This window comes from Molothrus ater, chromosome 2, assembly GCF_012460135.2.
Source record: "Molothrus ater isolate BHLD 08-10-18 breed brown headed cowbird chromosome 2, BPBGC_Mater_1.1, whole genome shotgun sequence".
In the NCBI taxonomy this organism is placed as follows: Eukaryota; Metazoa; Chordata; class Aves; order Passeriformes; family Icteridae; genus Molothrus; species Molothrus ater.
In genome coordinates this window covers 66858007-66872650 of record NC_050479.2, presented here as the reverse complement: position 1 = coordinate 66872650, position 14644 = coordinate 66858007, and the positions used below count along the sequence as shown (strand labels likewise).

The 14644-nt window shown below is 34.2% G+C and overlaps 1 protein-coding gene across 5 annotated transcripts in view; it reads left to right on the top strand.

Moving 5' to 3' along the window:
• The window catches only part of NBEA (neurobeachin), a 458173-nt gene that overhangs the window by 265622 nt on the left and 177907 nt on the right, over positions 1 to 14644 (top strand). For all 5 annotated transcript variants that reach the window (XM_054514098.1, XM_036391661.2, XM_036391637.2 and 2 more), the window contains one exon: positions 8336 to 8460. In XM_054514098.1, the coding sequence (XP_054370073.1) occupies positions 8336 to 8460 (125 nt within the window). The remainder of the gene's footprint in view (positions 1 to 8335; positions 8461 to 14644) is intronic.

Genomic DNA, 14644 nt, shown 5'->3' with positions numbered 1-14644 from the left:
AGAATTGCAGACAAGTCATAAAGACTCAGATTTTTTTTTTTTTATAAGCTAGGACCCTACTGTCCTTAGATATGTGTTAAATAGGATACATAAAATCTTAAAACACAGAGTAACCTGTTTTTCTCGTAAAAAGTCACTGCTTCATTAGAACATTTGCAAAATCTCAGGACTTCTGCATTGTGTTAATGTAGGCTGTATGGGAGTGACATTAAAAATAATCTCCAGCTTTGTTTACTGGAGTTTCTTAGTGAAGTGGTGTTACTGTCATTCAGAATTCAATGGGAAAAGAGATCATTGTGTTTTAGGATTTTTCTCAATTTCTCTCCAGAAAAGGTAGAAAAAACAACCAAAAGAACCTAGCTGTATTCATTACACCAAGAATAAAATATCCTATCATCTACATAGTTAGCATAGTAGCATAGTAGTGCTCATGCAGAAGGCAAAGGAACAAGGTGTCTCTGTGAGATTTGAATAAATTGTTCTCTCAGTCTTCCCTTTTCAGTGCTACAGCTGAACCAAGCAAATAATACTAAAAGATCCCAGACAGGGAAGGGGTATTTTGGGAGGAAGTTGAGATTTGGGGTTTTTTTTAATTAATTTCTATGCAAAAAAGGAGTCAGACAGTAAGGGGCAATACTTAACTACAAGAAGGAGTTCTCTTACTTTCCAGTGGTCACAACACCAGTTTATCTGGTTTTTGTGCAACCACTGTTCACCTTGCATAGGCAGAATTGAGTCACCATTCTTCCTAATTAAATGCACTTTGATGGTCTTGCCTGAAAAGCTGAACAGAAGTAGGTAACAGCATTATCAGATTAATCCATTCTACAGAATCACTACTGGAAGAATATTTAATGTTTGAAGCTCAGAGGATAAACTACAATTGAAAAAAATCCCATACTTAATTCTGTAAATATCTTAGATATCATAAAAAATATCTCAAATATCCTAAGAACTGTATCTATTAAAGTTAACATTGTTTGAAAAACAGCATCTCTATAGCAAAATAATAGTTGTCCTAAAACTTCTTCTTTTGTTTTAATTTATTAAAGCAACATTTCACTTTGTTAAATTAAGAAAAAGAAGTTATTTTCTGAGATATTTATCTGATTTCTTATGGATTATAGCTGTAAAATCACACATTACTTTCCAGACAATTTTGACAAAAAGTTGTATTATTTCATGAAGTCTCCTGTTTTTGTAGACGGATGGTACCCACTTTTATTTTTCTTTTAGTTTTACAGATGATGTGCTTAACAAGGAAAATAATTTTGCTTACAGTAGGTAACATGCCTGTAAAAAATATAGAAGAAGTAAATGAAAATTTCATTCTTAAACGCATTTAAATTAGAAAACATTCTTTTGATTAAATCTTCTGGGAAAAAGTTATGATGGCATAAATTCCTGTGAAAATACATGATTTTTTCCTATTTCATTTTTCTAAATTAATGAAAGTTTTCAAATGTTTTTATTTTCATATTGTATTTCCTAAAAGCAAGACTGTATCTTAATGTCATAGTGCCTGTTTCAGATGTGATGTTATAGCATACTAGTCAAAACATAAAACAATTTTTTTGCTTGAAATTCAATGATCATTTTCTATACCAAGTTTTGCGTCAATTAAATTTTGAGATATTTCTACATTTTGAATAAGAAAATTATCATGCACCCTTATCATGGAATGCATTTTACTTAATTTTAGCCTCTTATAGTAATGCTTCTAGTCTAAGCCATTCTGTCTGTCTCTTTTTTGCAGCCAGTTAAGAAATACAGAGATGACCCCCAATTCATTCCATCTTGGATTTTGTTGTACTGAGGCATCATGGCAGTACTTGTGAAATCTTACTAAGTGCCCATTGTACTGAGATAGCATGACATAACAAAATATACAGTAAAAATTAAAGTGTCCTAAACATTTCTTTCAAGGTATTTTCCAAAAGGGAATTTTACCCAAATTTTCCTTTATCTAAAACTATAAAATGGCTTTTTGGGCTTTGGATGTTTTGTTTCCTCTTTGTTGGAGTGGCAGCAAACCACATTCTGAAACAGAATTATGGCTCCAAACCAAAAATCTGAGTTAAACCAGAAATCTGAGTTAAACCAGAGTATTGTTTCAACCACTTTCTTTTCCTTTTTTTTTTCAAATATGATCTTTTATGTCCTAATTCTAACCCTAAATTTTATTTCATTTTAGTGTTTCTAAGTTTAAAATTTATTATCTCTAGAATCTGGTGCAATTGCATTGTTGTTACTCATATTTTGTTGCTAAAAAGCCCTTTGTGATTCTGGTGAGTCAAACACTGACAATTTATGTATCTGCTTTGTAAGGTCCTTCAGTTCTTCATTCAATGCCATTGGAGTCACTAAAAAGAACCTAGTATATAACTTTAGAAAACTGTATTGTTTCATTTAGCTGTCCTACATGTAGTGTGCTACTATTGCCCATTAGTACTTGGATAGATTTGCCAAATTTCTCTCTCATTATTTTAAATTTATATTTTATGTTAATTCAATAATTTAAAAAATTCTACTTATCATTAGTTCTACCTTGTAGAGATTTGAATTATTGCCACTTCTATTGTTATTTTTAAGAGTATGTAGCTTTTTTCTCTCTATTTTTTCCCCATTTATATCTTTATGCATGGTTAGTCTTATTTCCTACAACTGCTTCTGCTTGGTAGAAGTTGACTACTACTTAATAATATTGCAGCCATTCCAACGTGAACAACTCATTCTGAAGAACTAAGGCTTTATAAAAAATCTAGGCAATCAGTAAACTGTTAATCCTCATTTATTTGTGTATTCATTATGAGTTTTTTCCTTCAGACTATGCAATAGACTAAAATCCATTACCCTGGGATTTTACTGACTTTTACATAGTTAATTTCAGCTATGGTACTATTTAAACCACTGAGAAGTTTGTGGTTTAAGTAGTACCATAGCTAAAATTAACATCTCTATTGTCACAGCCTCCCTTTCACATCTACTGACATGACTCTCCTTTCTAACATCTTATCTATCTGAAGAATAATTCAAATTGAGAGATTTTTGTTTTCAGCTTTTGATGTGTCCTCAGTTTCCTCACTGAAATTAAGACACAGAAGTTTCAGGAGCTGGAAATCTTCATTAAGAATGTGTACTAAATACTCCTTTTTCTAGTGCCTTAAGAAGAAAATAAAAGCCCCATAAATCACTTCCTCCTTTCTGAAAAGGGTGTTACCCTTTAAAACAGTTCTTAGAAATTCTTCTCCATAAATTTGGTTCATCTTTAATCATTAGTCATCTTCTGATAGTTTTTTCTCTCTTTCCTTTCATTCTCTGTTGTCTCAGCTTTGTCCTTCATTATTAATGCAAGACCATTAGTAACATGATCAGAGGAGAGAAACTGTTAGCAGTTCTCTTTTTGCTTTTCAGAGGTGACTCCTCTGCTCCTATTCTGATGATCAGTAGTAGTGTTTGCTGTTAGTTTGAGTTTCTTTATGCTTTATTTCATCTGTGTTTCAAAGTCCAAGTGGAAACCCTTCCCCTTTTTTACCATCTTTTCCAATTTTCATGACATTAGGTGTTTCTCAGGTTCATTACATCTTTATTCCCTGTATTAATATTTCCAGGGTTGAATATTATTTACAGTTACTGTAATCTATTGCAACACCATTTCTGAACCTTATTTGCTCCTTTGTTGTTACAGGAGACATCTGCTCTTGATCATCTGGCAAATAGGTTTATATGTTGGCTTTCACCATTAAAAATATTGCAGAAGTGTTTTTGTATTTTTTGTATTTCAAGTTTTCTTTTACTTACCTTTTTTTTTTAAATATCATTCACTTTCTGTTTTTCGTCTACATTATGGGAATTCTTTATGCTTTCCAAATATACTTTTTTTCCTTATTTCTCAAAACACAGTCATAATTCTACATTGTGAAAAGAATAATTTTTCTTTTTCAAAATATGTCCCATAAAAGCCACCAGGACTAATTGTTGAAATTATAGATCATAAATTCCTTGTCTTTTCTAGTATTTTCCCAGTATTACAAAGACTAAGGATTCTCAGAGATCCTTCCAATTCTGTGACCCACCTCTCTTTCAAAACAACTTTTCCCCCTTCCCCCATGTCTGCAGGCTTGTTCCTCTTCATTAATATATTCAAACTTAATCTCTTCCATCTGGCAGCCCATCCTTGGGGCTGCAGTCTGAGGATCTTTTATGTGTACTGCTACTTTCCAGAATTCATTTTTTGTCACTAGTTGTGTAGCTGTAGGTGACATGTACCAAACTGCATCTTGTTCCCAAACAGGGACTGGGTTTCACAGCCATGCAGCTGTTGTCACAGATGCTGAATGCACACAGGATGGACAAAGACCTACAGTTTAGGACAGCTAGTAATCATAAGTCCAAGGAAAAACCCTTCCCATGCTCATCATTGCAGCTATGGCCATAGGAATTTACAGAAAATCTTTTCAATAGTTGTATTTTAAATGTTCAAGCTATGGAGATGTGAAAAGGCAGGGAGGACTTTGCTATGCAGGCTGACTTGACATTCCTCTTAATTGTTTTTCTGGCAAAGCACGTCACCATTTCTCCTCTGAGAGGATAATTGAGCTATCTGAAACACTTTAGTCTGTCTCAATAATCTTTGTTCCCACATGGAAAATGTGTGTGGTATGGCAGTAAAGAATATAATGAAGAATTCTGGGCAGATCTGAGTTTTAGAGCAACCTGCATTTGAGAGACTTCAAAGCTGTTTGCTCCAACTTATCAAAGTCCATCATGGCTACCCAGGGCAGCATGACACCAGTTTGCCTTTCCATCCCATGCTGGCCAAGAAAAGTGTATTTGAAGTAGGAGAGCATGCACATCAAGCTGTCAAATGAGTACCAGTGACGACAGTGACATTGAAACAAAATTTGTAATCCTTCAGTATGTAGTACAATAGGGCTTGTTCCATTAAAACATGTATTTTCTTTGTATTAACTATATGAAGTACTGCACATCAGAAATTTGGGATTAAGTTGCAACACCATACCATTAAAAATAATTTTTTTCATTGTTAGTAGCCTTGTAGTATTACTAGATTCATGCCAGTTCTCATTATGATGAGAAAGGTTTATATTGGATTATATTGGATTATACTGTAGTTTGTAAGGAAATTATCTCTGACAGTTAAACTCATCATGTGGAGTTCTTTGGGTCCTGTGTTTTAGTATACATTTAAAATAGCTGTTCAGTTGGAAGGATATAGATATGTATTTCTCTTTTCTTAAAATTCTTTAGAAATATCTCATACATGATGCTATAAACTTTTAGTTCTTAAAAAATAGTCATTATGTTGTGCTTAATATGCACTTCTTCATTTAAACAGGCCTGATTCAAAATGTCACTTGACTGGTATAAAATATGGAGGAATGAGAAATTACATGTAATCTAGTTGGCTGTGGAAATAAGGATTATTAATAATATGCATTATAAGGAAAAGTAAAGCCTATTGAAATATTGTCCTTGTCACAAAAAATAAATTACTAAAATTACTTGATTTAGTCAAGTCACTTTAAAAAAAGCATTGTAGCAGAAAGAGTTATGGGCAATTTGCAGATATGCTCTCTTCTAGGACTGACTTGTGCCTGGTACATCATTTGAAAATATAGTTCTACTTCATTTACAGCCATTATTTAGAACTACCTAACAGCTACCTAAATTCCTCAAAAATCTTAAAGTCTGAGCGATATCCGCAGGATTAGAATATGTCTAAAGTACTGTAACCTGTGGGCTAGGCAATTTAACACTGATTCAGTCCATAATGCTTGACTTAAAGCAGGTTAAATTCTAAATTTTAGGCTGAAACTGGTGCCACAGTATTCTACTTTAGTAGTATTTGTAATCCAACCTAGAGATGTAAGAATACAACATTTAAGGAAAATCACACATTTTTTTCTGCCTGTTATTCAAGTGATGAAGCTCAATCATTCAAAGCTTTCTGTAAGTATAGATCCATCATCTTTTGAAGTTTCTGCTTTCTTTCTAACAACAGTGTAGGAAAGATATCTTGTCTTTTTGTTGATGATGTTGCTCTGAGTCAAAAATCAATCTTCAATCAACTAGTTAAGATTCAGAAACCTTTTCTTTAGGGTTGAGATACCAACTTCCAGGACCTGGAAGCAAGTAGTAACATTGCAGGATAGACATCTGTAGAAAACGGTAACAAGAAACTTCAGTTCTGTTTTTAAAAGTCATATAGTTTGTGAATAGAAATGATGTTTCTGGTCTTCTTTTCTCAAAAATTTTAATTTTGCACCATTATTACATATTTCAAGCTTCAGTCCTTGGTGAACTTGTAATGGTTTTTTTGGATCTGTAAAATAGATCCAAACAACTTAATCTTCTGAAAATTTCATTGCTTTCTTACTTAACACTTCATTAAAATAGTGACTTTAAAATCTGGTTTATGTTAAATTGAGAATGTACAGTAATCTTCAGACTAATTAATCAAAGTAATGAATTACCAGATTAAACACAGAGTTTAGTTTTTAGGCTGAATATGAATATTTCTTAATCTCATTAAGTATTTTATTATTATGTAGATCATTCTTATCAACATTAGTGGTTTTCTTATTGCTGCCAATACAAATAATTTCAGAGATATTTTTTTAAAAGGTTTTCATTAATATTTTTACTTCTGTCCTATCATTACTTACTCTGAAATGGAATTATAAAAGGAAGGTTTCTTGCCTTTCAAAAAACCACTGAAGTTACCTCCTCACTGCTTGTAAATAAGTAAAATGCATGTTCTGCAAGGCAGCCATGAAAGTAGGACCTTCACACAGACTTAAGAAGCATGTTGTGAAAATGCCATTCAGAATGCAAAAAACAGCAGCATTGACTAAAAATTACGGTGTGCTGCTTCTGAAAATTTGTTATTGGCTAGAAGGTAGGATGCTAGATCCACTCCCCATGGTGCCCTGCCCTCTGTTTCTGATCCAGGTGTCATGACAGCAGTTAGTAAAGTTGGACAGTAACTAATGAAAGCATTAAAAAAAAGTGCTTAATTGGACTGTAAAGAATGAAAATGTCTGTCCTACATTAGCATATTTCTACTTTTCCTCTGGAAATGGCTACCAGCACATAGCTGGTCAAAATGAAGGCAATATAGAAAATAGTGGCTGAAGAAATAACTAGAAAAATCCAACAAAGAAATATACCATACTTACGAGTTGTAAACTTTTTTCCCCTCTTCTTTTTTTTTTCTCTTTGTCTTTTGATCACACATGTCCAGGGCACTACAGATGGATTGAAAATGACTGGTTTAGAGCAGTGGTTCCCTAGTTAGTGTCCACAAGGTCATGGCCTGCAGAATAATTTTAAATGTATAGTGTGTTCAATTATGAGTTTGATAATAAGGATGCATCCACAAACATTTTGCATTCTTCCTAGTGATCCAAAAAGCTTTTAAAATGTTGGCTTAGAATGCAGCTTTGCCCAAATGGCTTATAAACAAGATGTGGGGGATTTGTGTTGATAAGGTCAAGAAGTTGTTTGAAAGTGGAGCTGGTCAGCTCTTTAGAACCAAAGCTGAATACCAGATGATTATATATGTGTACTTTTTGACTTTAATATAGATTAACAATGGCTTACATAATTCTACAGGAGTTTAATATTCTTTTGAATGTAAAAAAGGCAATGTTACACTAAGATGGCCATGGTTGTAAATGGCTTGTATTAGCTGGGAGCTATAAAATCATCCTAGTACTCTGTTAGTGCTGGAATAATAATTTACCAAGACAATTACCACATGGTGGAACTTTTTTGCTGTTCTAATTCAGTGTTATTAATAATGAATAAAATTGCAATTTTCTCAGGTTGCTAGGGGCAGTGGGGAATTATTTCAATGAATATTTCAGCACATTAGTTTAATCATAGTTCCACAAAATTCAAGTGGGCAATATTTTATACTTTTAAGTTCGGTCTGCTAAGGGACCATAGTCATTAAATTGCAAACTATTTGCACTGAGGTCCATTCTATGATTTACAAGCCTTGTTAAAAACACTGTAAAAGAAAGCAAGCGGTGCCATTAATACTTGTAATTTGATGCTGCATTTGTTAATGGGTTCAGTGTGATTAATGTTTTTAGCAGCAGGCAGAACACTTTGAGACAGGCGGTGCTGGGGTTTATAATACATAAATGCATGTAAAGAAACGCTGGAATATTGTAAGTTTTAGTAATACATGTTTTTACAAGATTGTATTCCAGAATGGGAAAGCAGCACTGAAATTATACTATAATGTATGTAAATACAGTTCAAGCTGTGGTAGGTGCTGATGCGTGTGTTCTTTATTTTCCAGCCAACTGCATGACTTCTGGCGCTTGGATTACTGGGAGGATGATTTGCGCCGACGGAGGAGATTTGTTCGCAATGCTTTTGGGTCTACTCATGCTGATGCTCTCCTAAAAGCTGCTGTGGAATATGGTCAGTATTACCTCAGCTTAAAAATATAGCTCATGATGCTTTCTTGATGTCCATGGATTCCTCAGAATCATGTCCCTTCTTTCTCAAGGACAGTGCTGAGAATTCCTAGGACAACATATTCTTAGAAAAGGAATTCTTTCAATTCTTGCACTTTAATGAACCAGAAGACTTGAGCTTGTGAGCTGTTAAATTCCCTGATCCTCAAGGGATTCACATTATACTTCTCTAGCATTCCCAGCCACTAATTTTGAGAGGCTGGTAAAAGCAACTGAACATGTCTCTCTGGAGTGACTGAATGAAATAGGTCATCAAACTAATGCATCATAATAGTTCCATTGGAGACATTTTCTGAATGAGGAATTAAAAAATACCCAAAATTTTATTCTGGCATGCAAATTTCAGCCAGAAGAATTTTTTTCTGCAAATCGTGAAATGCATTAGAACTTGTTAACAATAATATTTTTTAAGGATAACTTGTGATTCAATAGTGAACTGAATACATAGAAGCTTCAGTTTTAGAAACTGAAGAATTAAATAATGTTTGATTTTCATGGAGATGTAGCTGGAGTATAAAAGAGGATTGAGGACATGCTTACAAATTCCTCTATAACATGTAGAAGTTTCATATGTTTGTGACTTCTGTACAGCAGAAGTCTGAGTACTCCAAAAATCTAAAGCAAATTTATTTCTTGGGTTTAAGCTGGGATACCTCTCTAGCATATCAAAGACAGGAGATTTTAAAGAGTATTGTGATGGTTTTATTGTTTTGTTTTGTTTTAGTGCTGAAAAGAAAATGCTATGATTCTTTAGCATTTAGGAGTAAAAAATTGAAGTAATCATTCCCAAAGCAAGTTGAACCTTTCATCTGATGTTTAGCCAAAGGCTAAGGTTGCCAAAAGTTCTGAATATGATAGATATAAAGCTAACTCTGTATATGACCTACACTTTTCACCAACTTTGCAGTTGTATAAGGCAAATAGCTGGGATCCAAAGAAGGTTAGACATATGAATTAATATCTGTGTGTGCAGTTATACTTGGAGGTGTAACTTAATCCTTACTTAAAAGTGAAGACTATCATGTCCAGCACTTCAAGTAATAAACTTTCCTTAAGCTCGATTAAAGAAGACATTTCCCCCATTTGTATATGGTATTTCATATTTGACAAAGGGTTATTTTCTCCATGTTCTTCCAAAACATCAGGATAGAGATTTTATGAGAGTCGGGTACAGGACTGTGCTGATTGCTGTGTTGCTTTTGAAAGGCAAATAGTCACTAAAACCTTGGACTTTAAATTTCTATAACACCTGTTAGTGCATTCACCATACAAGAAAATTAAGACTCAGGTTTATACACAGATGGTGCACATCAAACTTAGTGGTTACATAAAAATTAACAATAGAGTGAAGTTTTCAGAAATTAAAAATATTTCTATCTTTTCATATATGTATTAAAATTAACAGGGAATTTAAAATCAGCATGCATTAAAATATTCATGGATTCTATCTAGATGTATTTGCTTTTCAGAGGCTTAAGCCTTTGGATTTTAATACTGAAACTTTTAGCTGACCTTTCTCTGTAAGAAAACATCCTTAACACTGATGTTATTTTTATGCCTCTTGGTGTTACTAATGAGTTTAATAATTTATGAGGTTGTCATGTGAAAAGGATTTGGTGCAGTTTGATGTACTTCTAGCCTCTGGTGCTGGAATGTGATTAATAAAGAGCTAGAGGCAGATTTTTTTTTTTTTTTCCATAGGGCTTAACTTTCATTGTCGTTGGTTTTTTTTATTGGTTTTGTTTTGATAATTTTGTTTGGAACAGTTTGATAGTAAAATGCCCCTAGCTTCCAAAACCGAGTATGACATCGCACTACAGAAAGAATTTAAGGCATTTTTTAAAAAAAATCGGACTACATAGTTTTCCAATAACAGATTTTATTTCCTGACCTCAGATACTTCGCTTGTGACAAATAAAGTATTCATCAAAGGAAAATTTATTGGGCTTTTGTTTCAATTTTTCATCTTGACTGATACCTCTAGTACAAGTAGAGCTGCCTTGAGCATCAGAAAAATAGTGGAAACATCTTACAAGTTTTTGTTATCTACAATGACTGTCCATTATCATTTAGGATTCTGTGCATAAATATTGCAGTGGAGGAATGTTTAGTCAAAGCCTAAGTCAGCAAGCTCCTCAGTGTCTGCGATCAAAGGCATCAACTTAAATAGGTCTGATCAGGCATTGCAGAAGAGGGCAGCCAGCTTCAGCTGAGCAAAAATCACAGAGCAAAGATGACAAAATTAATCAGTCATTTCTTTGGCAGTAAATAATAAGATATGCTGAGGATTGCAGATGAGAGAATTATCAGATTCCTTGGAGATGTGCCTGCTTAACACCTGATTTATCTGAGCTTGTGCAGCCATCAAGATATGACCTTGATAGATAAAAAAGTGCTTTACAGCTACTCTAGTATTAAATAATATTTGATGTTGGATGTATGGATACAGTAATTATATTATATTTGCAGTAATTAAGGAAGGAGTCTTGGAAATTAAAACTATGTTTATGATCTATATGTTTGTTTTAGAGAAGTAAAACAAATGCTAAATTCTACCTAGAAGGCCTAAAAAGAGAAGTGTTAATTTTAGATGATAGTGACTTCTTCCCGTAGGAAACATTCAATGTTGTACTATTGGGAAACAATATTTTCTCCAAATATTTGTCACAATGAAGTTTCAACTTAACTAGAGTCGGTTAGTCAGCTCTTATATGCATGTTTGGATTTCCATTTTTCATAAGATATATTATGCACACATATATGTTTGTGTGTGGGCATATGTCTACATATGAATATATTTTCAAATTACCTGACAAGAAAGAAATATTGCAATTAGAAATCATAACATATTTCTATGCCTATTTAAAACAGTGTGAAAAATTGCAGCAGATTCCTATATTAGGATACTTAGCTGTCCCTTGAGACTCTTTGCATCTCAGTCATAGCAGCATTTACAGGAGATTGACTAGAGAATTTTTCCTTTTGGATTAGTCTCCACCATTTCTAAGACTTTAATATTAGGCATTAGATTTGTTTGTAATCTGTTAAAGTTACTTTCATGCCCAAATGTAAAATACAAGCACAATTAGTTCAACATTGTATCTGCAGTGCCCTTTTGTTTTAGTTAAATTCTTACTCAGATCAAAATATAGTTTCATTTCTCTCTTTTGTGTAGCTGAAGAGATGCTACTTACTGCAGTATAAAAGTGCAAGCTAAAATGGAATTTGAATTACCTGGAACTTTTAGTAGAGTTTTAATTTTATAACATCAATAACTTAAACAATTCTTATTCTAAGTTTATAACATCAATAACTTAAACAATTCTTATTCTAAGTTTAGATGGAATTTCAGTGTAAATAAGCAAATTGTAAATGAAAAGAAAGAAAAAGGAAAAGATTGTATAAATGAGTATACACGCTACTTTTCTTCCCCAAATTTAACTGTGATGGATATGTGAAATATGCAGATATGACCCAATTCACAGAGATTCTGCACATGTGGTGAAAGAACTGTCTCTTCTAGTTAATCAACTTAACAATTTACAGTCATTGGAGATTAGCATAAAGGAGACACTACTGTACCACCCTACCAGTGAGGTAGAATACTGGTCCACAAAGGTCAACCTAGACCAGTTCCTTTATTAAAATTTGGTCCATCAGCCTTTAAAGGTCCACAAACAATTTATACATAGAGAGAGTACAAGAAAGGCTACATTTCCTAATCAACATTTAAGTAAATGAGAATTAACTCGATGCCCACATTTTAAACATACATGTGTAAGCTGGTCAAATATATCTAGGGTATGTGCTCAAGAATATTTAGCCTGTTAAGCTGATTAGCATGACAGATCCTAAATGCTTAGAATGAAAAAGAAAACAAAAAATAAAAATGCCTTCATAATGCTCAAGTTTTGAAATAAAGCCACAGATATATGTGCAATATAGCCACATATGGCTTTTGAACTTGCATATGTGTTTGAATATGTAATTAGCAACCTTATTTCAAGGGCAGTTCTAGCCGAAGATAACTCTGGCTCCTTCTGGGTCTTGTCATTAGTGCTCTAAGTTTCACCAAATACAATGTTTGCTCATCACTAGAAATACATTTTTATTACACAAACACAATTAAAAAGCATCAGGTTTGGCAGTCGGGAATGTTGAGATCTGAAATCTGTTTTCATGACAGCAGAATTTTGAGGGACCTTCAAAGAATGGTGGGAAGGACCAGATTATTTAACAAGCAAGAGCTACCCTAGAAGCAAGGCTGTGTGTGTTCCTGCTATGAAACTGAGGGTCTGAAATCCACAGGAACTCAAACAAGGGACTGTGTTCAGAATGGGACATCTGGCTGTCCCAGGGACTCTAAAGGAAGATTCAGTTTTGTGTGGGTCCTCAATGTTAGAGAAATACCCCAAGATGAAATTTCAGAAATGCTAGCTCTAGAGCAACCCCACAGTGCTGAGAAGTCCAAAGCAGTGGATTTCCATAGCTCCTGAGTTCCATCTCATGAGCTGCTGGGCTCCCTGCCTTCTGCAGGCAGTGTTAGAGCAAGCTAGAGGGGAGAGTGTCCAGAGAAACTGGCAAGAAGCTATGCACAAAATGCTGTTCTAGAAAGCTAAGCTAGTGTCTTAGAAACTTACCTGGCATTTTCAAGTAATGAGACATATCAAGAAATCAGAATATCCCATGAACCAGAGATGCTCAATTTCATCATCTCTGTTCAGAAGCTTTGCTGTAAAATCAAGTGCCCTATTCTAGGAAGTCTGAATGTGCACCTAAAAGCTAGTCTTCATTTCCATTCTGCATTTCAGGTTCTACTCTTTGATATATTAGATTGTTGATACTAATGGGCATTGCTAAAAACATAAAGGTGTCTTTTGTTGGTGAAAATCCTACCATTTTTTGCAATAAATTCAAGACTCTCTGTCAAAGTTACTGCATAAATCATATATATCTAAAGAGTTATATTACTTTTTCTCAAGATCATAAGGTTCTCAGACTTCATTAACCTTTACCTTATCACTTTTCTGTGCATATTGAAAATGCCTAGTGTATTTCCAGAATAGTTTCAACAACACTGGTTTCAGAACCAGCCATAAGAAAACCTGTATTTTTTTCAGTAACTGGTTCAAAAATGAAAGCAAGTTGAAGTCAACTGATAGTGAATCATTACTTATCAGAGTTTTGCTAGCAGGCCAACTAGATGCATAAAACTCAGTTATTTTCCTAGGTATATAGCAGTGAAAGCATTACATATGTACCATGTAAGAGATTAAAGATCAAATTATGCTTCTAGTTTTGTCTATGAAATATTACTTCCTTATACTATATCTGTATGAACAGCTTTTTTTTTCAGCTTTGTTGAATTTTATAGATCAAAACTCAACAAAGTTGAGTTTTGTTGGGTTTTTTCATATTTTCTTTTACTTCTAAACTGATCTAGATATCTGTTGGTTTCCAGTAACAGGAACAAAGTATTTTTTACTGTCATGGTGGTCAAACAATGGATAAGTTGTCCAGAGAAGTTATGTGGTTTCCATCCTTGGAAGTACTGAAAACCAAGAAGTATTTATACACAACTTTGTGGCCCCCTTGAGTCTTCCCTCCTCAAGAAAAACAAAGAATATCTACAGAATATCTGGATCAGTTTAGTAGTAAAAGTAAATATAAAAGAAGATCTATGTCTCTCTTATACTGTGGAGACCAGAACTGGATGCAGAAATCCAGGTGTGGCCTCACCTAGGCTCAGCAGAGGAGGAGGATTACCTTCCCTAACCTACTGGCAATATTTTGCCTACTGCAGCCCAGGATCATTTCCCATTGCTGCAAGGACACATTGATAGCTCATGTTCAAGCTGGTGTCCCTCAGCACCCCCAGCTCCATTTTTCAGAGCTTCTTTCCAGCTGTGTGCTCCCAGCAGGTACTGGAGCCTGGGCTTATTCCTCCCCTAATGCAGGACTCAGTTCTTGTTGAGCTTCATGAGGCTCCTGTTATCCCATTTCACCAGCCTGCTGAGGCCCCCTGGCAGACCAGTCACTCCTCCCAGTTTCTTGTCATGTGCAAACTTGCTGAAGGAACTCTCTGCCTCATCTTTAATGCTTCTAATGTCAATTTTCTCATGTTCAGT